Source organism: Panthera onca, chromosome A3 (assembly GCF_046562875.1).
Source record: "Panthera onca isolate mPanOnc1 chromosome A3, mPanOnc1 haplotype 2, whole genome shotgun sequence".
Taxonomy (NCBI): Eukaryota; Metazoa; Chordata; class Mammalia; order Carnivora; family Felidae; genus Panthera; species Panthera onca.
Window position 1 is genome coordinate 104,831,396 of NC_138341.1, and position 25,354 is coordinate 104,856,749.

The following is a 25,354-nucleotide window of genomic DNA, read 5'->3' on the forward strand; positions in this document are numbered from 1 at the left end:
CACTAGACACCAAATCTGCCAGAGCCTTGATCTTGGACTTCCAGACTCCAGAACTGTGAAAAATAAACGTCTGTTGTTTAAGCTAGCCAGTCTCGGGTATTTTGTTATGGCGGCCCAACACCCGGGTAGAGGATGGAATAGGAACTTGGGAAAACTTGAAGGCACCAGGAAGACCCTGTTTCCCAAGCAGGGATAACTGGTTAAGAGAAGAAACACATTTTAATGGAAGGTAAAGGCAAGGGAGGGGGAGAGCAAGGGAAGATGTTAACACCTTTGGTGCTCTTACCCCAGGTGTCATTCACTGAATAAATGTACTGTGCTCGTGATTTTAGTCTGTGAGCAGATATTTCTTGAGCAGGTACTGCATGCAGTAGTGAACAAGCCGATAGTACCCCTTCTCTGGTGGATATTACCAGATATTTCCCTACCATGTCTGGTAGGGAAAAAAAGACACCAGGCACACCATTACACCTAATTAATTGATAGCAAGTGGGTAAATGCTGGGAAGAATATGTACATGGAGCTATATGAATGTATAACTCACCTATTCAAGCCTAAAGGCTGAGGGAAGGCTTTCCCAACAAAGCAACATTGAAGCCAAACCATCATCATTTATAATGCCTGCAACAGTGTTTTTCAGGGTTCCCCAAATGATCATGATGGTCCTATTCACAATAAACTGAGAGATGGAAAAGCAGTTACCCACGATCATAGTGAATAGGCGACCTACCTGGGATTCAAACCCAGGTTGTCTGACATGTTTTCGGTACCATAAAGCACACAATGACTATTTTAAATATTTTCTAGAGGTATCCTGGTCACAAGGTATATTTTAATTAGGTAAACTACATTGTTTCAAATAGGCAACATGCATGCTATGAAGTTCTAAACATAATATACAGTGAAAAAATGGGTCTTTCTCCCTGCTTTGTCTCCCCAGCTCCTTTCTCTGCAGGCAATGCCAGTCAAGTTTCTTCTCTATTTGTTCAGAGATCTATTTATATTTGTAGCATTTACTTTGTGCCAGGGACTTTTCAGAGTGTTTTACCAATGTTTACTAGTTTAATCCTAATAATAATTTTATATGGTGAATGTGATTACTAACCTCATTTTTCATGTATAAACATATATTTGTCCATACAAAGGTTTGAGATTTCAAGTGCACACCAAATTTTGAGATGCTTCTCCCTGTGTGCTAGTCAACTTCTGCTTTGCTAATACCACATAACAAGTTCAGAATTTTAGTGGCTTAATTATAAGCCTTGATTTCTTACTCATGAGTCACCTGTGGCTCAGCTGGGCATGGCTTCAGACTGGAGGTTGGATTTGGATCTGCTTCATGCGTCTCTCCTTCCAGGATACAGGCTGAGGGAGTATCACCCACCAGAAGCACAAGGAGGAAAGTAGAAACACAGAGTGCCTTCTACTCTGAGTGCCTTCTGCTCTTCTACTCAGAGTGCCTCCACACCGGACTACTGCACAGTCCATATGAAGGCAGTTCACATGGCCAAATCCAAAATCAGTTGAGCAGGGAACTGTATATTCCGCATGGCAAGTGCAAGGAGAAAACAAATTATGAGTGAAATATCTTATCTACACCCCCTGAAAATCCAACTTTCATCTTTTGCTGCTGATACCTAGAGGAATAATCGAGAAGACAGAACTGCGAATGGATGGTTTTCCTATCATCTCCTGCTGGCGAGATACAAACATTATCTCTTTTCTGTTTGCATTTCCCAGGTCTTTGCATCATGTTCGGAAAGAAAAAGAAAAAGATTGAAATATCTGGTCCATCCAACTTTGAACACAGGGTTCACACTGGGTTTGATCCGCAAGAACAGAAATTCACGGGCCTCCCGCAGCAGTGGCACAGCCTGTTAGCAGACACGGCCAACAGGCGGAAGCCCATGGTAGACCCTTCCTGCATCACACCCATCCAGCTGGCTCCTATGAAGGTATGGTGAGGATTCTGTCTTTATGTTGGCTTAAGAAGCATGTTCTCATTTAATGCAGTGCACCATATTTACAGGCAAGCTAGAAAATGCCTAAATCATGTATTTGTTTTTAAGTATCTGCTGATTATCCACACTTACTCTTCAGTGATTATAATGTTCACCACTTATTGTAAATTGCAGCACATGAAAAGGAACTGCAACTTTCAGATGTGAGATTTTTTTTAATCAAACACATAAAATGCAATCACAAAATAGACAAGTCTTATTTCTACTTAAAAATGGTGTGTGTTGGGATGCCTGGGTGAAGCGTCCGACTTCAGCTCAGGTCATGATCTCACAGTTGGTGAGTTCGAGCCCTGCGTCGGCTCTGTGCTGACAGCATGGAGCCTGGAGCCTGCTTCAGGGAGTTCAGTCTCCCTCTCTCTCTGCCCTCCCCCACTCACACACTGTCTCTCTCTCTCTCTTAAAAAATTTTTTAAATAAAAATAAATAAATAAAATGGTGTTTGCTAGTCTTCATACTGAAGAATATTATCTACCCCCTCTGGTAAGTGTGGTCAGTAACCTCTGATGAAATAGGCAACCTTTAGGTGTTTTGAATTTGCCCTTTAGAATGTTTAACTTGCATATCAAATATAGCACTAACAGATTTTGACAATAATAAATGATTCACATGTATGTATATACACATACACACATAAACATACATGTCCACACACATATGTACCTTTTATATATAATCATGTTTATATACATATATATTCATATTTGTCTTCATTGTCTAAGAGAGAGCTGTTTCAAACAAAAATGAATCATTTGAGTCCCAGAATACAATATAATGTACCTTAAAGAAATGGCTAGTAGATTTTTGGCAAGGTCTGTTCATGAAGATAATTGCATTAAAGCAGAAAGGAGACACAGTAATTTCAAAATGTCAAGAGGCTATAAAGGAAATTCAGTCGTTGCTGTTTCCTTCTGCATCTCAGAATAAGGATTCTGTAGACCACCAAAAAATTGTCCAAAAGCTCCCTATGGGAGTTAAACATCATTGAAGTTTATCATCATGTTATGCAATAGGTCTCTTATTCATTGTATTAGCAGACATCTGAGCTACATGAAATAGCCTCTTCTGTGTAAACATGAATATTGAGTACATTGTGTGTTAGTGATTAGGCAAAACAAAAGTGGATGCATTTTTAAAGGATGCAGAGAAAGAGGCCTGGCTGATAAGTTACAGGAAATTCTTACAACATACCACCTGAGCTAAGTAAAGTAGAATTGTCATTCCATCATGTGCACACAGTCTTGGTCATTCTGTTCTGGTATTGAATGGGTAGGTCTGTCCCACCCAAAGATAAATACAGAGTCTTCTAATCTTGAATTTTGTGAGTTTGATTTTCTCATTAAGATTTAGAAACCTTTTAAGCCAGCTAAAATGTAAAATATTCAAAAGGTGGATATTGGACAAGATACATCTTTGGGGACAAAAAGGAACCTCCCATTTAAAACAGATATTGACTGGTATTTAATAGAAATTAATCAAATAAATAAATAAACATATAAATAAATAAAATAAAAAAGGGGGCGCCTGGGTGACTCAGTTGGTTAAGTGTCTGACTTTTGGTCTCAGCTCAGGTCTTGATCTCAGGGTCATGAGTTCAAGCCTTGCATTGTGCTCCACACTGGGTGTGAAGCCTACTTGAAAAAATAGAAGTAAATAAATTTTAAAAAGAAATTGACCAATTAACCAACTCTACTGCTTGATATTAGGCCATATCCTACTACTGAACATGATTTTCTCCCTAAGAGAAGGCTAATGCTTAACTAATGAGTAAATAATGGAGTGAAAGAATTTGCTCTTTCTTTTTATTATTTTTCTCCTATCCCAAGTTTTTATAAAACCCAAACAATGGAATGTGCACTGTGCCCAGAAAAATTTTCTGCCATTGAGCCTCATGGTGAAGGAAGAACGCCCCAGTGAAACAATTATTGAGTGTCATTATTATTTGATGAGGAACAAGCTAGAAGGAGACAGAGTCTTAAAAATATCCTAGATAAAGGCCCAGGACATGCACTGTCTTATTAGAGAGTGTGTCTATTATTAAGGACAGAGTATTATCTACGCACTGTGGTTTTTCATTCATCTGGGTCCTAGCAGGGCCTGGCTGGCAGTGAAGGAGGAGGTTACTATCTCAGTGATAATCCACCATGCTTGGTGAAGGTAGGACTTAACAGGACTTCTAGTTCATTTCTTCCATTTCTCAGATGGGCTAGCCCATTATCCTCTCTGACAGAATTTGCCAGCTCCGCTAAGAGTTGGACCAAGGTTTCCTAACTGCTGAACTTCTGGGCCTCATGATTCACTTACTCACTCTATGGGCTTTCTAGCCCTGATGCCCATGAGTGAGCCTCCAGTCTGTATGAAATGATAATATTTGTTATAGGCATTTAAATGCAAACTGCAAGATGACGGGAAAATATATCTCCAGTAGAGACCCAGGCCTGAATTATGGAAATTGGACCTCAGGCACAGTTTTGCCTGTGAGAAAGAAAATAAGAACGGACAAGGAATAACAAAACAGTAATCAGCTAGGTAGAATTTTCCCCAGAAAGAGTGGAGTTAATCAAACATTTTGAACTGAAGGACACCCAATAAATCTCTGCTTGATACTTTCACCAACTGCTATAGATTGATCCTCTCCTCCAGATCCTGTGAGTGAAGTCAGTGCTGTCGACACGTGTTGGACAGTATTGGTCTGAGAGAATCCTGGTGACTCCATAGCATCTCTAGAATCAGAAAAGCGTTCAAGGAGCCAAAGTATGCCACGTGGTTTGCATGATCTACTTTTTGGAAATGCCTTCTCTGGAGGAATCTTCCATAGTTTCAACATATTATGAATCATGCAGAATCTATCTCAGAAGTCAGAACAGTCCTCGAAATAAGCTATGCAGGAATTGACAGAAAGGAGTGAAAAGAATTATGCTGATAAAGCCATTTTGGCAAAGTTATTTAAGTAGACCAAACAATTCTAATTTTTTCAGGCTGTCCTTTAAAGGGGACAAAGAAAAATAAGAGATCACCACACGAAAGCAGTAAATGGAAGAAGTGTGTAGCACTTCAGTAAGCTTTAGGCAGGCTGGTTCTGAATGGAGATTCGCCATTGCGATTAATTCTCTGATTAGTGTTTCAGCCGTTCCTATTCGGAACCTTCTTTAAATTGCATATCACTCTTGCCAGGACGCTCTTCTTCTGTGTAGATTTATTGATGTCAGTGTATCTCAAACTATAGTCCATCAAAGTCACCTGGAGGGATTGCTAAAACAGATTGCTGGGCCCATCCCCCAAGTTTCTGATTCAGCAGAACTGGGATGGGGTCAGAATTTTACATTTCTAATAAGTTTCCAGGTGATGCTGATGTTGCTGGTCTGGAAACCGCACTTTAAGAACTTTGATTTAGGTAATTATAAAGGAATTCATCCACATAAGGTGTAATCGATCAAAGTTTATGCTGACCAGGATGTCCAAATGGTCAGAAATGTAACCAGAAGCCACAGGTTAGCTCAGATTTGTGTCAAAAGTTAAAGTTCATGTACTCAAGCCAAAGGCACGTAGGCAAACGAAGAAAATCTGAACCCCCAGAGACAGGGGGGATCCTTTTAGGACATTTGGTAAGTGTCTTTGAGAAATTCCTTTTTCTGTCTAATGTCATTTTGTCCACAAAGCATCATAAGCAATGTTACCAAAATTTCTGCTGAATTAGATGCATTTATTTAAGTGGCAGGTTGAATGGTCACATTGTTCTTGCACTCTGGTTCTCAAACTGGGGCTTTCATCAGAATCTCCTGAGTGGCTTGCCATAACCCAGATTCCCTAGCCCCAACCTAGAGATGCAGATTCAGGAGGTCTGGGGTGGGCCTTGTGATTTGTGGGTCTAACAAGCCCTCAGATGAGGCTGATGCTACTGATGAGTGGGGGGGTGGTGGATACACTTTAAGAACCATTATTTTAGGTGGCCTGAAGTTAGAACTTAATGATCACTCTTGGTAACAGCCTGGAAATCATTTGAAAGATGCTGAAAAAAAAAATACAGAGGATAATATTAAAAAGCCTTTGTATCCTCTATTTAAAATGAACAGATAGCATATTTTAATACTTGCTTCATATTGGTTTTCAGTTTCAAGTAGGGCTTTAGAAATAATAGTATTATTTGCCATATATATATATATTTTAGTACACAAGCAGGGGAGAGGGACAGATGGGGTGAGATAATCTTTTTTTTTTTAATATTTATTTTTGAGGGAGAGAGACAGACAGACCGAGCATGAGTGGGGGAGGGGCAGAGAGAGAGGGAGACACAGAACCTGAAACAGGCTCCAGGCTCTGAACTGTCAGCACAGAGCCTGATGTGGGACTTGAACTCACAAACAGAGATCGCGACCTGAGCTGAAGTCAGACACATAACCAACTGAGCCACCCAGGCACCCCTGGGGTGAGAGAATGTAAAGCAGGCTCCATGCTCAGTGAAGAGCCTGATATGGGGCTTAACCCTGGGATCATGACCTGAGCCAAAATGAAAAGTCTGACGCTCAACCTACTGAGCCACCCAGGTGTTCCACAGCATATTGGAATTTTATTTAATGATGTCATACTGGATAGAATATTCTCCAAGTTGTTTCTTTTTACAACATTGTTTTGCTATAAATCATATTGATAGGCAGAAAATGAGTTTATTTAGAAATTAGAGGGGTTTTTTATAGTTTACCCATTTCTCTACTAAAGGATATTGGCAAGTATTTGCTATTTATAAGTAATGTTGTTATGAGCATCTATATTTGTATCTCCTTGGGGACATGGTGAGAAATTTTTGTGTAACAGTTCTCAGAGTATGATCCAGAACTTCTCTCTTTGAGGGAGTCTGCAGGACCAAACCTGTTTTCCTAATACTAAGAGATCATATGCATTTTCTGCTCTCATTCTCTCCAAAATGTACAGTGGAGTTTCCCAGAAGCTACGTGATACGTCTTGACATCACTGGGTCTGATGCCTAATGGATTGGTGCTTTGTATTCTTTTATTTTTTTAAGTTTATTTATTTTGAGAGAGACAGAGGCAGAGAGAGAGGGAGAGAGAGGGGGAGGGAGAGAATCCCAAGCAGGCTCTACACTGTCAGCACAGAGCCTTGACATAGGGTCCGAACTCACGAGACTGTGAGATCATGACCTGAGCCGAAACCAGGAGTCAGACGCTTAACTGACTGAGCCACCCAGGCACACTTTGTGCTTGTATTAAGTTTTTGTTTGTTTTGTTTTGTTTTCTTTAATGTTATTTACTTAGTTATTTTGAGGGGCAGAGAGAAAGTGGGGGAGGGGCAGCAAGAGAGGGAGGCACAGAATCCCAAGCAGGCTCTCCATGCTGGCAGTGCAGAGCCTGATATGGGGCTCAATCTTAACAAACCATGAGATCATGTCCTTGAGGCTAAACCAAGAGTCAAATGCCTAACCAACTCAGCCACCCAGGCGCCCCTCTTAAGTTTTAAATGTTTCTCAGTTTTAATTTCAAATACAGTAAATGTTACTAGATACAACATAAACCAAAGTATTTTGTGGTATGCCCTTAATAATTATAACAGGTTCTTGAGGGCAAAAAGATTGAGAGCCACTATGTTTGGGCTGATATCAAATTTGATTATCTGTGGCTTCTACAACTTGCTCCTCACACACTACCAATACTTTTTAGGTGTGGGGGGGATGGTTTGGGGAAAATAGAGATTTTTGTCTTCTCTAGCTGGCTGATAATCTTCTAGTCTGTACAACTGTCTCAGAGATCATTGAATGTAATACTCCATCCCTTTCAGTGTCACAGAATATAATTTGTCTAAACTGAGACTTGTGGCATCATTGAAAATCCCTGCATCCTTACTCACCATCTCCTTCTCAAATTTATCTTTCAATCTTTTCTGGCAGTCTTTTTTTTTTTTTTTTTTTTTTTTTTTTTTATCTTTTAAGTTTGAAGAAGCACAGAGAATACCAAAGCAAAATTCTCTGGGTCTGCTTCATCTTTGTCATCTTCAGTGTTTTCTAGTCTTCCAGTCTTACAGAGTTGAGGCTCTCCTTGCTCATTAACCGCCTCCCCCCCAACCCCGGCCATCACATCAAAAACTGCCCTACTCTCAGAAACGGAAAAATCAAGAGAGGTAAATGCTCAGGTGTGGCCACTCCGTTCTTGAGGACTTGTGGCATCATTTTGTATTCTCCCCTAGCAGAGCTTATGTAAAAAGCTCATCAAAGAATGCTTCCATTGTAATTACTCTGTGATTCTCTATCCTCTCTCTGTTTTCATGATTCACAGTTTTGCATTCAGGATCTACGTGTTTAGAGCCACATCATCCTTCTTAGTTGCATTTCTGTGGGCTTCATCATTTCCTTGAAAATGTTTGTAATCAACTTTCTTGAAGTACAAGACAACTCTCTGACATTTTCTGGCATTTATTTCCTTTTGACCCAAGGGAAGAGTTTCTCCCAAATATCCTTCTCATTTCAATGTGGCTGATGTGCAATTCCTCATTGGTCAGAATTAAGTTTGGAGGGATGTTTTCTTTGAGTACCACCTCCACCTTTTGAGAGTTGTCACCAAGGGGTTTAAAGTGTGTATCAGGTGGTTGTTATGCTCTTAGCTGAAATGACTCGCAGCAATTCTGAGAGCTGAGGACGGCCCCATCATGACCTTTTGGCTCCCATGCCTATTTAATGTCTTATAACATGAAAGCCTCACACACCTTCCAGCTGGGCTGAGTGGCTCCTGCCCTTCTAGTTTCATCCTGATGTTTTCCACTGGGTGCCCTCTTAAAGCTCATGGATTCCTCATAATTTTCTTCTTAAGTCCTTGTGGCTATGCATCTTCCTCCTTTTAGATCTGTTTCTACTGAAATATACTATTGAACATAGAAGCGCCTTTCTTACAACCTGAAATTCAATACCTTGGTGTTCACCCAGCTGGGCACTTAGAAATGGAAGGGAGCCGGCACACTGGAATCGAGGTCCGGCATCTGCCGATTCATAAACTGCATGGCTTTAGATAAGTGGTTTGCCTACTTCTTTGAACAGAAGTCTCCTTATCCATACAATGAAGCTGCTAATATTTCTCTTGCAAGCTTACATGGCCAGATCCTAATTGTCTAAGAGCTTTGGCATGTGGAGAAGAATGCATTCCATTGTTTTACTTTAGGTCAATAATGCGATAAAATTACAGATCTGTTAAGCAGTTTTTTTAGTAAAATATCCCTTATTATTAAATTAATTCTGTAAATCATAGTACCTTATACAGTTAGATATTAATTTGTCACAATCTCTCAAATATTTCAAGAAAATCAGAGGTGGGGTATGTTAAGTTTTCTTGGCTGCTTCAACCATAAACACTTAAAATAAATGCACATAAACAACAGTAAAAACACATAAAATATAATAAGGTAATTGAATGTGTTGTTAAACTAACACTTAGCCTAATATAAAAATATTGATCGTGGCATTGTTAAGAATATGCACAGGGTTGCCAACCCTTGTTTGTTAACTCAGAGCCAGTTCTAAGATCTATATCATTAAAACCCACAGGATACAAAAAAATTTTTTATATTAATTTCATTCATTCATCCATTTATTGAATGCTCACTGTGTGCGTGGTGTTGTTCTGGGTCAGGGGTTGCTTATGTGAACAAAGAGTGCCAGGTGCCTGTTCTGGGGACCTTGAATTCTCACGGGAAGACAGACAATGATCATTTAAAAATAAGCAAACAACAGCTTCAGGAGCAGTAAATGTGAAGAATATAAAACATAATAAGATAAAGCAACTGAGGGTATGGGGAAGCTATTTGGAGTCCTTGAGTAGAGTCCTTCTGGGAAGGTGACAAGAGAACCGGGAGAATCCCCAGGAGGGGGAGAAATTCACAGATGGAAGGAAAAACCAGTGCAAAGACCCTGTGGTAGGAAAAGGTATGGAGACTATAAAGGACGAACAGGTGACTGTGGGGCTAGAGCAGAGTGGGTCGGGGAGAGGAGCAGGAGATGTGGTCAGATGGGTAAGAGGGTCTGGATGAGTGGCTTTCATCAGCCACAGACAGGACTTTGCCATTAGTTAACCCCCCATGCATGAGGGACTCAAGTTGCGGATCAAGAAATTGTTCTATTATGAAATGAATCAATTCATTTAAAGGTCAGATCCAATTTAAACTGTGCCAACTCTATTGTTTTGATATGCCATCCAGTAGGTTTTAGGGGTATTATTAGTTAAATAGGCATGAAGAGTTGAGATTCAGGGAGTCCTTCTAACTACATGATGTTGACAAACGTTCTTACAGAAGAAATAGGGTGTGTGTTCTAAAGACTGATTTTTTTGAGAAGGAAAATCTAATTATAAAAGGCAGTCTGTTGGGCAGATAACTGGTATTTTAAAACCTCTCGTCAAAAACACCGCCCGAAAAGATGTACAGCACTCTCCGTTGAGTTGACTGAAACCAACACAGTCATGAGGAGAAAGTTATCTCCTCTGCTAACTGCTGAAGTTATCACTGGTGTTTCCACACTTGCAAAACCAGTGAGGGTAACCATTGTTTTGGTGCCTATAGTGTTCTGGAATTCCTCCTCCAATTTTTAGTATGCCTTCTTAACCTTCCCATGGCCGCAGAGACTATGGAAGAGAAACATCACACTGGCCCTAAATTCTCTCACTTGCCTAAATTCAGGAGACTAGACTTGGGCACAAGGTAACCTTTGTTCCAAAGGAATAGACCAAGCCAAAACCAAAGCCAGATGTATTATATACCTTCATTTCTATAATCCAATCATATCTGGAAGCTTCTGAAAGCAGTTTTTGCTTGTATCAATGAAATTAGTGTTTGATGTGTCCCACGCCTGCCCCACCCCACTCCATGCACAGATACACGAATGCACACGCACACACGCACACGCACAGACACACCCACACCCCCAAAAGTTAAAAAAGTAAAAATTGTCATCAACCACTTATAAGTACCATCTTTCTTCTTTCCCTGCAGTGTTTTATTTAAACTGCCTTAACATTGCCTTTCAAAGGTGGGGCAGCCTTAAACTCAGATGGCCTAGTTGTTACTTCACAAATAACAAAGGCTGATGTTTTCAGGGGAGAGGGAACCATCATAGGAAGGTTATCACTGCGGGTATCACCCCTTCCTCCCTTTTGAGGAGGGCAGAATATTAGACACACTCCTCCTCCGGGCCTCTTGGCTGTTCATCCAGACACCCAGGGTGACAGTTCTGTAACCACAAATGAGAGGATCCCACACCTGCAACTCACTGAAGCAAGCACAAAATAACTGGGCTTTCCTACTCCATGATCCTGGAACTTGGGAGACGGATTCTAGGCTCCCAGTGAAGATTGGACCATGAAGACCTCATGAAGGAATGCTCACAGTCACTCCCTGTCAAGAGTTTAGTATCCATAGTCACCCTCAAGACGAAGATAAACACGAATGGAATGTACCATGTACTAAGTGATTGTCAATATTGGGTTGTATTGGGAAGTAATCTATGACTGACAGGTCTGTTTCTGAATGGCTCCTCTCACAGATGAAAATGCCTTTGCCAGCATCCCTGCAGTGACCGTGGTCTCCTCCTCTGACTCCAGAGAGGAGATAGAACAGCTCCCACACATTGACAGGATATAGGCACAGGTTCTGTGTCCACCTCAAGGATTGTTTGAACCCAGTACTAGTCCCAGAGCAGATGCTGGTGTGAGGCAAAGCAGGCATCAAACCTGTAGTAATCTGTGGATTATGTAGGAATATCATAGAAAACAGGCCTGACCCAAACCCAGAATATTGTTACTAAACATTGGAGAGTGTTGTGAAGAGTACAAAATCTTTAATATTATTTTGTGGTGATCCCATAGCCACTGAATAGTTTTAATCCAGTTGTGTAGATGAAGGAGCCAGTTATATAGATGAAGAAGCTCATGCTCTGCTCCAAGTGGGTGCTGAGCCTCGTCCTTGTTAACAGGTAGATTTGTGGGTAGTTGGTGGGTGAAGCCTTCCAGTTTGGGAGTCTGGGTTGAAAAGGGTTTAGGGAGAAAGAGAAGATGAGGGCCAGACCATAGGCTGGGATGGGTGGGACATTACCTGGCCTGGATTAAAGGAATCGGGGAGAGTCTGGATTCAGGCGCAAGTTTGACAGGGCTGGAAATCATGGGAAGGCAAGAATGTGTGGAGGAAGCATCAAGGAGACCTGAGGAATGGGGGGGCTCCACACCCTTCATATCTCCCCCCCCCCATCACTGCCCAAGTGTCAGAGAATCCTACACACATTCAGTATGAGGGGTGAGCATTTCTTCTCCCTCACTTGGGAAGTCAGAGGAGGTTGTTAAAGTGGAAATGCTGAGTTCATTCCTAAAACCAGTGCTTCAGAATGTAGGCCAAGGTTTTGGACTCCCTAAAAGGTTGGGGAGAATAACCTCTTCCTTGGAGAAGACCATGGTTGATCAATTTGTTCAAATTCACCCCATTTCTAAGTTGTACCCAGTTCTAATATCAAAGACCCAGCAGCATTCTTTTGCCCCATACTCCCATACCATTTCTCTCTTCATCCTCTGCCCTTCTTTCCTAACGGGTTAATGATTACTTTGTATACCTCCCTACCTCCAAAGTATTTGCTATTGATAGGAGGACCACAGGAAAAAGACAATGATTCCAAAGAGAGAAGCTTCTATTGCAGTGTCAGACAGGTGAGGAGAATGGTGGTATTTTTGAGCCAGAGTAATTTTCTAGTTTGCTTCAAGTAGCACAGAAATATTGATTGGCATCGAGAAGGTTGGGAAACAAACAAACAAACAAAAAAAAAAAACATAATCAGAGATGTCAGTGATCAATCATGGCTCTGATCAAGCCCAGCCTACAGAAGAGCTTCCCATCTGTGCTGGGCTGAATTATTCAACTCAGTTCTTCATTCCTCTTGCCATAGCCTCATGGAGGACTGACTACTTCCCCACCCCTTGATTTTGGACTTTCCTATGTAACTTGCCTTGGCCAGTCGGGTGATGTGAACAAAGGCTTGCAATGTACAGCTGAGATTTGCCTCTGTGTTTTTGCCATCACCATTAGAAAAACACGCCTCAGGCATCTGGGAGAATCCAGAAGAGTTAGGAGCACATGGGGCAGAATCACCCTGGACATCTTGCATCTCTACAGCTTAAAGCATTGCTCCAGCCCCAGGCACATTGTGCAACACTAAGCGTGGAGTGGTTTGTTACACAGCATTACTAGACAACTGACTTATAACACTGTCTCAACCTTCATCACAGCTTTTCAAATGGGGGATATTTTCTATTTTAGGTGAGGAAAGCAAGGCTTATGAAGGGTAAAGAACTTGCTAAAGGTCCCACAGCTAGGAACTGGAAGAGGCCCAGATTCAAACCCTAAACCTCTGACTCAAAACCTATACTGTGTGGCGCCTAGGTGGCTCAGTCAGTTAAGCATCCAACGTTGGCTCAGGTCATGATTTCACGGTTCCTAAATTTGAGCCCCGCATTGGGCTTCACATTGATGGTGAGGAGCCAGCTTGGGATTCTCTCTCTTTGACCGTTCAGCTCTCTCTCTCTCTCAAAAAAACAAAAACAAAAACAAAAACAAAACAAAACAAAACAAAAAACCATGCTGTAACCACTGTACCACCCTGCCTCCTGATTATAACGGTGTGTTCAGGCATGAACAAGCGTTGCATGCATAAATTATGCTAAGTCAAAAAATTCCTTTCTACTTACCTCATCCTTCCTTTTCATCTAACAGATGATATAGCTGAGACTCCGGTTAGGTAAAGAAATTTTTCCCAAGGTCACAGCAGGTTAGTGCTAGATGTCAGATACTGTTTCTGAGTAAAAGGGGTGCTTCTGATTCAAGCACCTAGCTGTAGCCCACAAACTAGCCCTCCCTCCAGAATCTGAAAGGATATCATTTAAATGCCTACCTCAATGTGATTTCTTATTATTGGCACGTGACTTTATTTTCTAGTTGCAGAGCACTGCATATGCTTTGCAGAGTCTTTTATTTTGGGTGTAATCCACAAGTCTTCTCAGGTGAATTAGGCAGAATATTTGAACAGGAAATGTCAGTGCAAGTGTGCACTAAGACGCAAATGAGTACACATCCAGACGTGTGCTCCTCACGCTCTCTCCAGGACAGCCTCACCACTCCATGGGCTGATCATGTCTGAGGTCAAGCCATGAACCCTTCAATCGCAAGCCTCTTTCCAGACTTCTGTTGGTTTCCCACTGAGTGATCTGCTCTCAACTGCTGACGGCTGAACTCATCAGATGAGAATGGCTGTGCTTTGATAACTGGAAAATTCTATATAAAGGGAGATGATATTCTCAGGAATGCCTTATTTGCCCCAGCTCTTCTCTCCTGGCAGGGGTGACCTAACTGAAATAATCCTTCTAAATCAAAAGAAAAAGAAAAAGCATGTGGCTCTCTGTGACTCCCACACACACTTGGAACTTGAAAACTTTAATTTCATCTCTCATTTAGCATCTTGTAGAAATTGGGGCACTAAAATGGCAGCTGCAGGCTTCTTTGCGGACACTGCCAAATCCTATAATCTTTATCATTCTGTTAAGTAATTTTAAATAAAACAATTATATTGCTGACTCTGTTTAAACGAGTAATAAAGCAGTGTATCAATACTTTGATCATTTCTAAGCAGCACACCATTATCCAACTAACTGGATGCTACTCCTGTTATGTATAAGGTTAAAATTTCAACAAAAAAAGCTGTACCCAGGATGATACGAGTCTAAGTTTTCTGTCATCACACAGTCCATTACTTGTGGAGAATCTTTGTATTAGTTTTCCATTATTACATAACAAATTACTACAAACATAATGGCCTAAAAGAACAGACCTCAGTTTCTGTGTCTGGAGTCTAAGGCATGACTTAACTGGGTTCTCTGCTCCAGCTCTTACAAGGCTGCAGTCCAGAGGTCAGCAGGGCTTCATTGCCATCAGGAGGCTAAACTCAGGAAGAATATACTTCCAAGCGCATTTAAGCTGTTGGCAAAAATCATCTCCTTGTGTTTGTAGAACTTACAGCAGCCTGCTTCTTCAAGGAGAGCAGTCTTATGTGCGTATCCTAACATAGTCATGAGGCTGTATCCCATCATTGTTTCCATATCATGTCACATCACCATGGGAGTGACACCCCATCATCTTTGCCCTATAATCTAGTACAGCTGTGGAAGTGACATGCGATCACCTTTTCCATGTCCTGTTGGTTAGAAGCAAGTCACAGGTCCTGCCCACACTCATGGCATGAGCTCCAACGGGCTGGAATCATTGGGGGGGTGGGGCAGAGTCCACCCTGGGACTTATCCACTTTGGTCCCCAATATCCCTCCCACATGCTTAATGCATTCACCCCAGCCCTGGTTCTCAAAGTCGTTTCCCATTAGAGTGTCATCTCAAAGTTAGAATGGGAGCAGGTGTGGATAAAGCACTTGGGTGTAATCTATTAAGTACAGCTGCTAGGACTGGATGCCTCTCCAGGTGCGGACATTTGAAACTAAACAGACATGAATCTGCTCCCCCACCTCCCCTCCCAGCTTATGATGGTGGCCTAGGATAATAGCTGTAGACATTCAAAACAGGGGAAATAAAAGTTAAGAAGGCATCACTGGTCCAAAGCTGTTCTGAAATCCAGCCTGGCAAAGGTTGGGAGTTCCTTGATTAGGTTTTAAGGTTTAGGATTAATCCTCTGTGGCTCGGACTCCACCCACTGGTTCTGCCCTTATTCATCACAAAAGCCTGTGTTTAAGCAAAACAATTTTATCAAGCCAGTAGAATTCAGGGAGTCTGAAAGCCTCCTTTTGTTTTCTGTCATCTCTGCCCCCTTGGTCTGAGCTAGCAGTATTTTCATTGAAACAATTTCTCAAGAACTTTGTAGACCCTTTATGGATTTCACTGTGGTTCAGTCCATCAGAAAAAGCTATATCCATAGATATTTTTTCACGTTTATTTATTTTTGAGAGAGTGCAAGCAGGGGAAGGGGCAGAGAGGGGGACAGAAGATCTGAGGTAGGCTCTGTGCTGACAGACTGATAGCAGCAAGCCTGATGTGGGGCTTGAACTCACTAACTGCAAGATTGTGACCTGACCGAAAGTCAGATGCTCAACCAACTGAGCCACCCAGGTGCCCCTATGTCTATAGATATTTTTAAGATAAACCCTCCTGTACTTTGGCCTCTTGCTAGGATGACTGAGGGACAGTGCCCTTAAGCTCCCTAAAGATTCTCTGGTTTGATTGAGAAGGTCTGTGGGCCATACCCTTAACTTCTCTAAAAAGCCCTTTGTGGGGGCACCGGCGTGGCTCCCATGTGTAAGCATCTGACTCTTGATTTTGGCTCTGGTCATGAACTCAGGTTCATGAGTTAGGGCCCTCCATCTGGCGCTGTCTCTGTCTCTCAAAATAAACGTTAAAAAGTCCTTTGTGTGATTGCATATTCTGACCTTTGATTTTTCTGAGTTTGTAACAGAGTTGTATGGTCACATTTCAGCCTTTTCTGAGAGTTCGTCTCTGCATTTTTGCATCTTTGCTGTCTACAGAGTCTCAGAACCTTTTAAGTCCTGAGATCCTGGTTCCTTTTTTTTTTTTTTTAAGTTCTTTCCTCTTGCATTTCTTCTTGTAAGTATAAAGAAGACATCAGGCAGCACCTTTCACACTTTCCTTGGAAATCTCCTTCAATCTGTCACCAAGTTTATCACTTACAGCTTCTGCTTTCCAGATAACTTCAGAAGATGATTTTGCCATACTTTCTGCCACTACATAGCAAGGATACTCCTCCCTCCCATTTCCAGTAATGTTTTTCACTTGCCCTAGTCATCAACATCCTCAAAGTCCAGATTTCTACTAAGAGTCAGTTCATGGCATTTGAGACTTTCTCTACCATATTCCTCAAGGTTCCTCCAACCTCTACTCACTTTGTGGTTACAAAACCCTTATGCTTTTAGAGACTAATTTGTGTCCTTCCAAAATCCACATGTCAAAGTCCTAACTGCCACTGTGACTGCATTTGGAGATGGGGCCTTTCAGGAGGTAATTAAGGGTAAAATGAGGCCATAAGGGTGGGCCCTAATCTAATAAGACTGGTCTCCTTGTAAAGAGAGGAAGAAACCCGGGGGCACTCAGACATAGTGGGAAGGCCACTTGAGAACGTAGACTGTGGCCATCTGCAAGCCAAAGAGAGAGGCTTTAGAATACGCTGCCAACACCTTGCTTTTGGACCTCCAGCTTCCAGAACTGTTAGAAATATGTTTCTGTTGTTTAAGTCACCTCATCTGTGGTTCTTGCATCATGGCAGCCCAAGCAAACTAATACCCAGGTTTTTAGGTATTTGTTAGAGCAGTGCCCCACTTCAAGTACCAAAATCTGTATTAGTTTTGTATTGCAGTGTAACAAGTTCCCATAAACTCAACAGCTTAAAGGGACACATTGATTAATATCCTGACAGTTTTCATAGGTCAGGAGCTGGGCACAGCTTAGCTGGATCCTCTCTCAGGATCTCATAGGACTGAGATCAAAATGTCAGTTGGGCCACCCAGGGGCTCAGTTGGGGAAGTGTCTGCTTCAATTCCAATATAGGTTGTTGGCAGAATTTGTTTCCTTGTGGCTCTGAGGGAATGGAATACTCGGACCACTAAAAAAGAAAAGTCAAGAAAGGGGGTTAATGAACAGGTAACATGCTGTGTGGGTACCTGGGGCTCAGTCCTCCAGGGATGGCCTGAGCATTTGTAGAACACACATTAGAAGTGCCCCAGCAAGGAATCTGAAGCATATCTATGCACCAACTTTAATTCCTCAATGATTGTGTGTTGCTCCCAGGAGTTAATTCCCTGGCAAAACCCAGCCTGACATTTGATCAGGCATTCCTTAGCAGCCAGAGAATGCCTTCAGGTAGAAGGACTCAGGAAATGTTCAGCATGGACAGGAAATGTCTGCAGGTGGCCTTCAAGGTGGACTGAGGGCATAAAGGGGCAACACCAATGGCAACTGGTCTCCAACATCAGCTTTCATTTTTTAATCAGATATTTATTGTGTACCTACTTTGTTCTAGGCACTGAAGCTCTAGAGAAAAACAGTGTTTGGTCACTACACAATAGAGTAGGGGAGTCACATTAGTAAAGACAAAATATAATGTTACGGAAGAATATAGAACACTTAATATATAACAGTAGAATATATAAAAGCTTTTATGAATGCTTTGAGAACAGAATGGCTCTACTTCCCAGAAAATTTAAGGAAGGTATAATCTTGTGTTTTCAAAGAGTACAGTCACGTAGTCATGCCTAAGGGAAGGATACCCCTAGATTAAGGAAATAACTTTACAAAGAGGAAGTGACAGTGTCTTCCTTAAGAGCCCTCTGGAGCCAGACTTTCCAAAATAATTCTAAAATCTTGGTTGGGCCAATTCCAAATATTTGGCCTTGCACAAGTTCCTCAAATCTGTGTGCTTCTGTTTCCTCGTCTGTTAAAAGTGGATATAATAGCACCACCTCATCAGTTTAATGTGAGGATTTAACAGTCTAATTGATTTAAAATATTAGAAGTCTATAAAGTGAAGCAAACTCAATTATCTCAACTAGAGTGTGAGGAGAATTGCCCTTTTTCAGAGGACAACAATGTGTTAAGTTTGTTTTCCCCTCACAGTTAATAAAACAAAGACTTGTGTATATCTTAGTGTTACAGCTAACTCTCTAAGGTACAGAAAAGGTGAGTTCTCAGGTGTTGGTCAGTTGTAACAGCAAAACAACCCATATCTCTTTCACTCATGGGTGCTTTCACGGGTGAATTTCCTCAAGGCGTGTTTCCAGTGATATCTTTCACATAGAACCTGAAGGATGCTGCAGGCCATTCTTTTCTCCATGAAGCAGGAGAACAGATATGGGTGTCCTGGCAGCAGCATCTGACATTGAGAAACCCTGCCTCCCCATCCAGTCAGTTATGGTGTCATTGTTAGACCTATCAGCTTCTGGGCCGCTGTCACCTATCACGTGAAAACCCCAGCCCAAGTTCACTTCCTAAAGGCTGCAGGGGTGGGACATGAGCCTTTTTAAAACAGCACCAAAGAGAGATGCAGGTAGAAATAGGTTTCTTCAGAATCTCAGTGTCCTAAAGCTAGATCCCAAATTTGTGGAGCAGGAAGCTGGAGAAGTTAACAAAGTGCAGTAAAACCTTCTCCCAAAATGCCATTCTCTGGTATATTTAACAGAAATTTTTATTCCTAGAAGCATATGTGCTTCTTTGGGAAGTCATTTTTTTTTCTTTTTTTCTTTCTTTCTTTTTTTTTGAGAAAGAACATGCACATGCACGCACAGTGGGGGAAGGGCAGAGAGGGAGGGAGAGAGAGAACCCCAAGCAAGCTCTGTGCTGTCAGCATAGAGCCCAACTCGGGGCTCCATCTCACCAACCATGAGACATCATGACCTGAGCTGAAATCAAAAGTCAGACGCTTAACCAACTGAGCCATCCAGAAGCCCCAGGGAATCATTTTTAATAACCTTCTTTAATTTTTTTCAGCACAGGAGAGTAATAGCTATTTACATTAGTAAATACAGAAACTATGGAGAAGGAAGACCTAGTATATCTCCACTGCCCACTGTTTAATTTTGATGCATTTTTTTTTTCCATTTAACACACACACTCTCTCTCTCTCTTTCTCTCTCTCTCTCTCTAGGAAGAGCAAGACTGATTGCAATGACTTTGCAGTTTTTATTAAACTTTTTAACCTACTGCAGCCCTTTCCAAACTTTGTTCACAGCACCCATCACGTGTCAGCAATTTTGTCACAGCGCCCCCTAGGCAAAAAGAAATATCCGTTCCATTTATTAAGCAGTTCAATCCAAACAACGTATTAAGTAACACATATAAATTCGAGATTATAATTTTTTTATGTAATTCCTAAAACACATATGACTTCTTCAACCATGGAACCAGGTTGGATACCACACCTTCATTTCCTGTTCCACATTGATTTTCACACATAACTTACCTTTTTGTCCTGACAACTGCCAAATACACAGCTTTACATTCAGTGATGTCATCAAAAGACATAGAAGGGAATAAAATGTAGAAATGAATGACCTTTGAGCTGGTGATTTACAAGGAATCTGACAGATTACATATTGCTGTTTTCTTCAAAAATTTAAAATATCCTGTCCCACCCTGTGAGTTCATGGCAGTCAGTCATCTGGGGTATCTTGGCATACAGTTTGGGAACCATGAAACTAACATTATATTTTCTGCAACATTATTTTTAGTGGCACCTTAGGACAGACATATTATGATTTAAAATGTTTCTCTTGTTGGAAATTTATCTTGATTGCTAGTTTGCTTGCTATTGATAAGTTCATTGTCCTCAAAAGGGTAAGAAGTTCCATTTTTCTATGTGAAGGGAGAATTTCTGAACACATAGTTCCTACCCATATCCAGTTGGTCTGTTAAATTCTCACCTTGCAGAATCAGAGCCCAATTAGCCCAATTAGCTGGTAGCACCTGCAGTCTTGAATGCTTTGATTTTCCACCTTTCAAATCCTATGATCCTCATGGTTTTGTCAGTGGTTCAGCTTTAGGAACAATGAGCCTATAACAGGAAACATTGTTTAACCCATCAGCTATGCTTCACATTTCCAAGTTAGTGAATAAAAATAAAGCCAAGGAATTGACAAGACTTTGTAAATTTGCAACAACCGGAGAGAACTTAGCCTAGAACCCAGAAAAAAAAAATGCAGACACATAAAAATAATTGTAAAATTCCAAAAGTTCTGACTTTTGATAACTGAGCTCAGAACTGTCTCCTACCCCATCAGTGAGTTTGGCTCTGCAAGGAGAGACATCAGTGGGCTACTCAAGCATTTTGCTTCTCTCTTTGGCATAGATTTTTAGACCAGGATTCAGGTTTAGAATTAGCTCTTCACTTAAGAAGACATCCCTTCCCTGTGCTGCATTAACATTCCCTCAGGTCCAAACTGCATCTTCCTGACTTGTAAGGTTGTTATGTGGATGGAGTCAAACAAGAAAGAACTTGAAAATTAAGAGGGTTCTCTGCAAACTGAAGGTGGTAGTGGAGGTGGAGGTGATAACAGAGGTGATTCGTGGTAGTAGAAGTTGGGGGAGGGGACAGTAGAAATAATCCCCCCCTTTTTTTTAAGCCTCAAGAAAGGTTACCTGTAGAAATGAGAGGCCCACAATTATTTTATGTTCAGTTGTCCACAAACCAGTGTGCCTGTAGGGTTATGTGTGCTTCTTCCAGATTTGCAGGGAACAGGTTCACAGTTCAGTTTTCTCTGTAGAATACAAACGCTGGGGTGCAGGGCTGGGGCTAATAGTACTAATTTATTTGGATGGACATGACGTAACCTGAGCCTTACTATGCAGAGATAGGCATTGTTATCCTTGTATTACAGACTGGGTAGCTGGGGCTCAAGAACACAAGAGATTTGCCGAAGGTGACACACCTCTCCAGTGGCAGAGCTGGAACATACTTCCACCCAGCTCCTGGGATACCAGCGCCTTTCCAGGCAGCTTTGCCATTTGAGATGGATGGTAGTTGCTGAGGGTAGAGCAGCCTTAATAGTGTATCACCAGATGGGGATGGGAGGGGGAGAAAACAGCCCTTAATTTCAAGAAAACAGGTAACTTGGACGAAACTCTGTTTGCTTTATCTCTACAATATATCCACCCTGTATTAAGCATTGCCAGAAGACCTGTAAACCTCCCTGTAAACATCTTCCGGGTGTTCAGATTCTATTGTTTTCTAATTTCTAATTTCAGGTATTCAGCATTTATTTGTTCAGCAAGCTAGACTCTCTGCTGGTGCTTGCTGAGATGTGAGATGTGTATGTCCGTGACTGAGATATTGATAACCAGCGGTGGCTGAAATTCTTCTAGGATTGGACCAACTTGAATTTCCCGATGCAATTCTTCTATGCCTTATTTCTGTTTATAGCAAAACTTCTCTATCTCTGCCAAATTCTGAGAGAGATAGAAGTCCCTCTCTAGGGTTGTGATTTTATTTTTTATTTTTGCTTTTTGAGAGCATGCAAGTGGGGGGAGAGGGACAAAGGGAGAAAGAGAATCTTAAGCAGGCTCCACACACAATGCAGATCATGATCTGAGCTGAAATCAAAAGTCGGATGCTCAACTGACTGAGCCACCCAGGTGCCCCTGGGATTGTGACTTATAATGTTTTCCTTGTAATCTTTTTTTCTCTAATGTTGGACCTCAGATGCAGCTTTGAACTAAAAATTTCCTTGACTGTAGACCAGGCATGCTGTCACCCTAGGATGACATTGCTGGGTCATTGGCATATAAACCCTTAAATTGAGCGAGTACTATAAACCCTAAAATTGAGCGAGTACTGCCAGATGGCTCTCCAGAATGGTGGTACCAGTGCACCCCACCAGTAAAGCACAGGAGCACACATCTCCTTACACTCTTACCGAGCCTTAGCAATATAAGCCTTTCTAGTGTTTACAGCTCCAAGAAGTGTGTTATTGTAGTTTTTAGTTCTTTTCTCTGATTGCTAATATGTTTGATCGTCTCTTCACGTCACTGTTCACTGTTTAACTACTGAGTCCGCCAATTGCGTATTCAAATGCTTGGCCACTTTTTCTGTTGGTTTCCTGTCTTTCCCGTTGTGTCTGTTACAAGTCTTCTTTTTGCATTATTAAGAGTTTGTTTGGTTAAATGACCTCTTGCCTGATACTGATATTTCCAAAACTGATTTTTTTGTTGTTGATGCTTGTCTCATATCTTTGTCTAACACTGTATTTTACTTTGTGCATGGGTAAGCATTTTCTTGCAAACTGCATAGGGTTATTTGGTTTTATGTCGTTTTGTCCTCATGAAATCTGTCATTTATCAGAAGAACTCAGTACATTTATATTTAATATCATGATTTATATATTTGATTTTATGTCTTCAATATTCATGTTTTAATTAGTGTGCACTGTTATTTTCTCCTTTTCCTTGTTCTATTGCCTATTTATTCATGTTGCTTTTCATTTGTTAACTTAGAGTTTGCATTTTTATATTTCATTAATGGATCTCCCCATTTCTCTGCTTTTGGAATCACATACCTCCCTCCTTATTACATTTTCGAAACAAAATCCCGACTAATTCCCCCAATGACACTCATGGTGTCCCCCTGAAAGATGCTGTATTTTGTCCCTATCTCCCACTCCAATAAAACAAGGTATTTAGAAAACTTTCATCCATTCCCCTTCTTCCTCTTATCCACTCCTTCTGGATGCCTTTCTTTCTCTAACACCTCCAAAACTCTCAAATTTTGGTGAACTTATTTTACATTTCCAGCACTAAACTATTATTAGGCTTTCCCTTACATTAATTCAGGATTTTTTATTGAGCAGTTTTGCTATACACCATGCCTAGACAGTTGTCTTTATCCATTCAGAATTAATACATAGAGAGACACCTACAGAGATAGAGACACTGGGTGTGTTGCTTAAGTTTTTCCTCTCCTTCTCATGTTTATCTCATCTTGAGGCATGTTCTGGATTAGTGCTATCCAGCAGAACTTTCTGTGATCATGGAGATGTTCCATATATGTGCTTTCCAGTAGAGTAGCCACTCGTAACCTAGAGATAGTAAGCTCTGGAAATCTGGCAAGTATAGCTCAGGAATTCAATTTTTAATTTTAATTCAATCGTAATTAATTTAAATTTAAATTTAAATGGCCATATATGGCTAGTGGCTACCAAATAGAATAAGTTAGATCTAGATAATTTATTGTTGGATAGAATCTTGACTTTAGTATTATCTCTAAAATCAGTATATGAATGTTTTTCTTTCTTTTCTTTTTTTTTTAAGTTTGTTTGTTTAAGTGATCTCTACACCTATCATGACCCCGAGATTAAGAGTCACTTGCTCTTCCAAATGAGCCAGCCAAGTGCCCCTGTGTTGCTTTTTTAATTCTAACATAAGATCATCTATAGATTTGGTTTGGGTTTTGCTGCTAAGTGAACTACATCTTGGTTGAATATGGGTTTCTCAGGCCTTTTCTCTCAGGTCAGTTTCCCTAGAACCTGAGATGGGATTCTTGCGCAAGTGGATTAATTGAAGGGGAGCTCTCAGGAGGAATCTGTGACAATAAAGGAAGCAGGACAGGACAGAAGGAAGAGCTGGGCAAAGACATGGCATCTGCTAGGGTCCAGCTTCAGCCCAGCCCCACAAGAGCTCTGCAGTGTGAACAACTCACACTCATCTCATCTCAGGGTTATCTCATCTTGGAGTAACAACTCTGACCTTATTCCCACTTACCAATCAGTTGTTGGCTGCAGGCACCCCAAAGAGGGTTATAACCTCCCAGGCTCTGCTGGGTGAGGCTATGAACCCCTTTCCAGAATGTTCCTAGAAAAAGTGGGCAGCAAGTTGCTGTTAGCCACCAGCACTCAGCCCCTGGTAAAGGGGATATGGTCAGGTACCCAGTGTCTATTCTATGCTCTGTAAACTTAAGGTTTTTAGCAAATAAGCCCATTGACATTCTCATTGTTTTTCCTTTCCTAGAAGTATGTAAGCTATTCTTAGAGTTAAGGAATTTCAAGGATATGTTGAGATGTATCTTTTTTTTTTTTAATCAGTCCTGCCTTGAACTCAGTAAACCCTTTTAATGTGCATACTCAGATCTTTCTTTAGCTCAAGGAAATAATCCTCTATTATTTGTTAAATTATGTCCTCCACCAGTTCCTTTTTATTCGTTGGACACTGCTGTTACTTTGCAGATTGTCTCTTTATCTCATGATTCTCATTTCTTTGTGCTTTTTCACAGTTTTTGAGATGTTTCTTCCACTTGTTAGGCTCTGTTTTCAGCAGTTGATCATTCTCTTCTTCAGTCCACATGTCGAATTGTCCAGATGAATCCTTTGTGCCATGCTTGGGTCATTGAAGATGCTCTGGCATGTTGTATGTAACTTGTTATCTGTCTTTCACAGTTGCTCTGTTTTGCTGGGTATGAGTTTAATTTGCTGTGAGTGAATATCTCCTCTCTCTGGCTGCTGGATCCCCTTAGTTGGGAATATATATATTTTTACACTCAATCCCTCTCTCTCTCTCTCTCTCTCTCTCTCTCTCTCTCTCAGACTCCAGTTCAGTGATTCCCAGGTCTGGCTGTTTTCTTTCCAAGTGGCAGTAGTCCACCATTAGAGGCAGGCAAAGTGAACTAATGGTCAGATGCAGGCAGTCTGAGAGATCCCCACTGAGACACCTAGAGAAAGCCCCTCTCTTCTTCCACAGTCTCTTTGTGCTCCCCCAGCCTCAAGGGCAGAAACTGCATATTTCAGTTTGTATCAGCTCTTTAGAGCCTGACAAAGTCCACCT

General features: G+C 41.2%; 2 protein-coding genes across 2 annotated transcripts in view; one reads left to right on the top strand and one right to left on the bottom strand.

The window, feature by feature from the left end:
- The window catches only part of ANKEF1 (ankyrin repeat and EF-hand domain containing 1), a 465,781-nt gene that overhangs the window by 355,414 nt on the left and 85,013 nt on the right, over positions 1 to 25,354 (bottom strand). The gene's annotated exons all lie outside the window — the stretch shown is intronic.
- The window catches only part of PAK5 (p21 (RAC1) activated kinase 5), a 284,881-nt gene that overhangs the window by 179,960 nt on the left and 79,567 nt on the right, over positions 1 to 25,354 (top strand). Inside the window, exon 3 of the mRNA XM_060612126.3 lies at positions 1,741 to 1,955. Coding sequence (XP_060468109.2) covers positions 1,752 to 1,955 — 204 coding nt within the window. The 5' untranslated portion in view covers positions 1,741 to 1,751. The remainder of the gene's footprint in view (positions 1 to 1,740; positions 1,956 to 25,354) is intronic.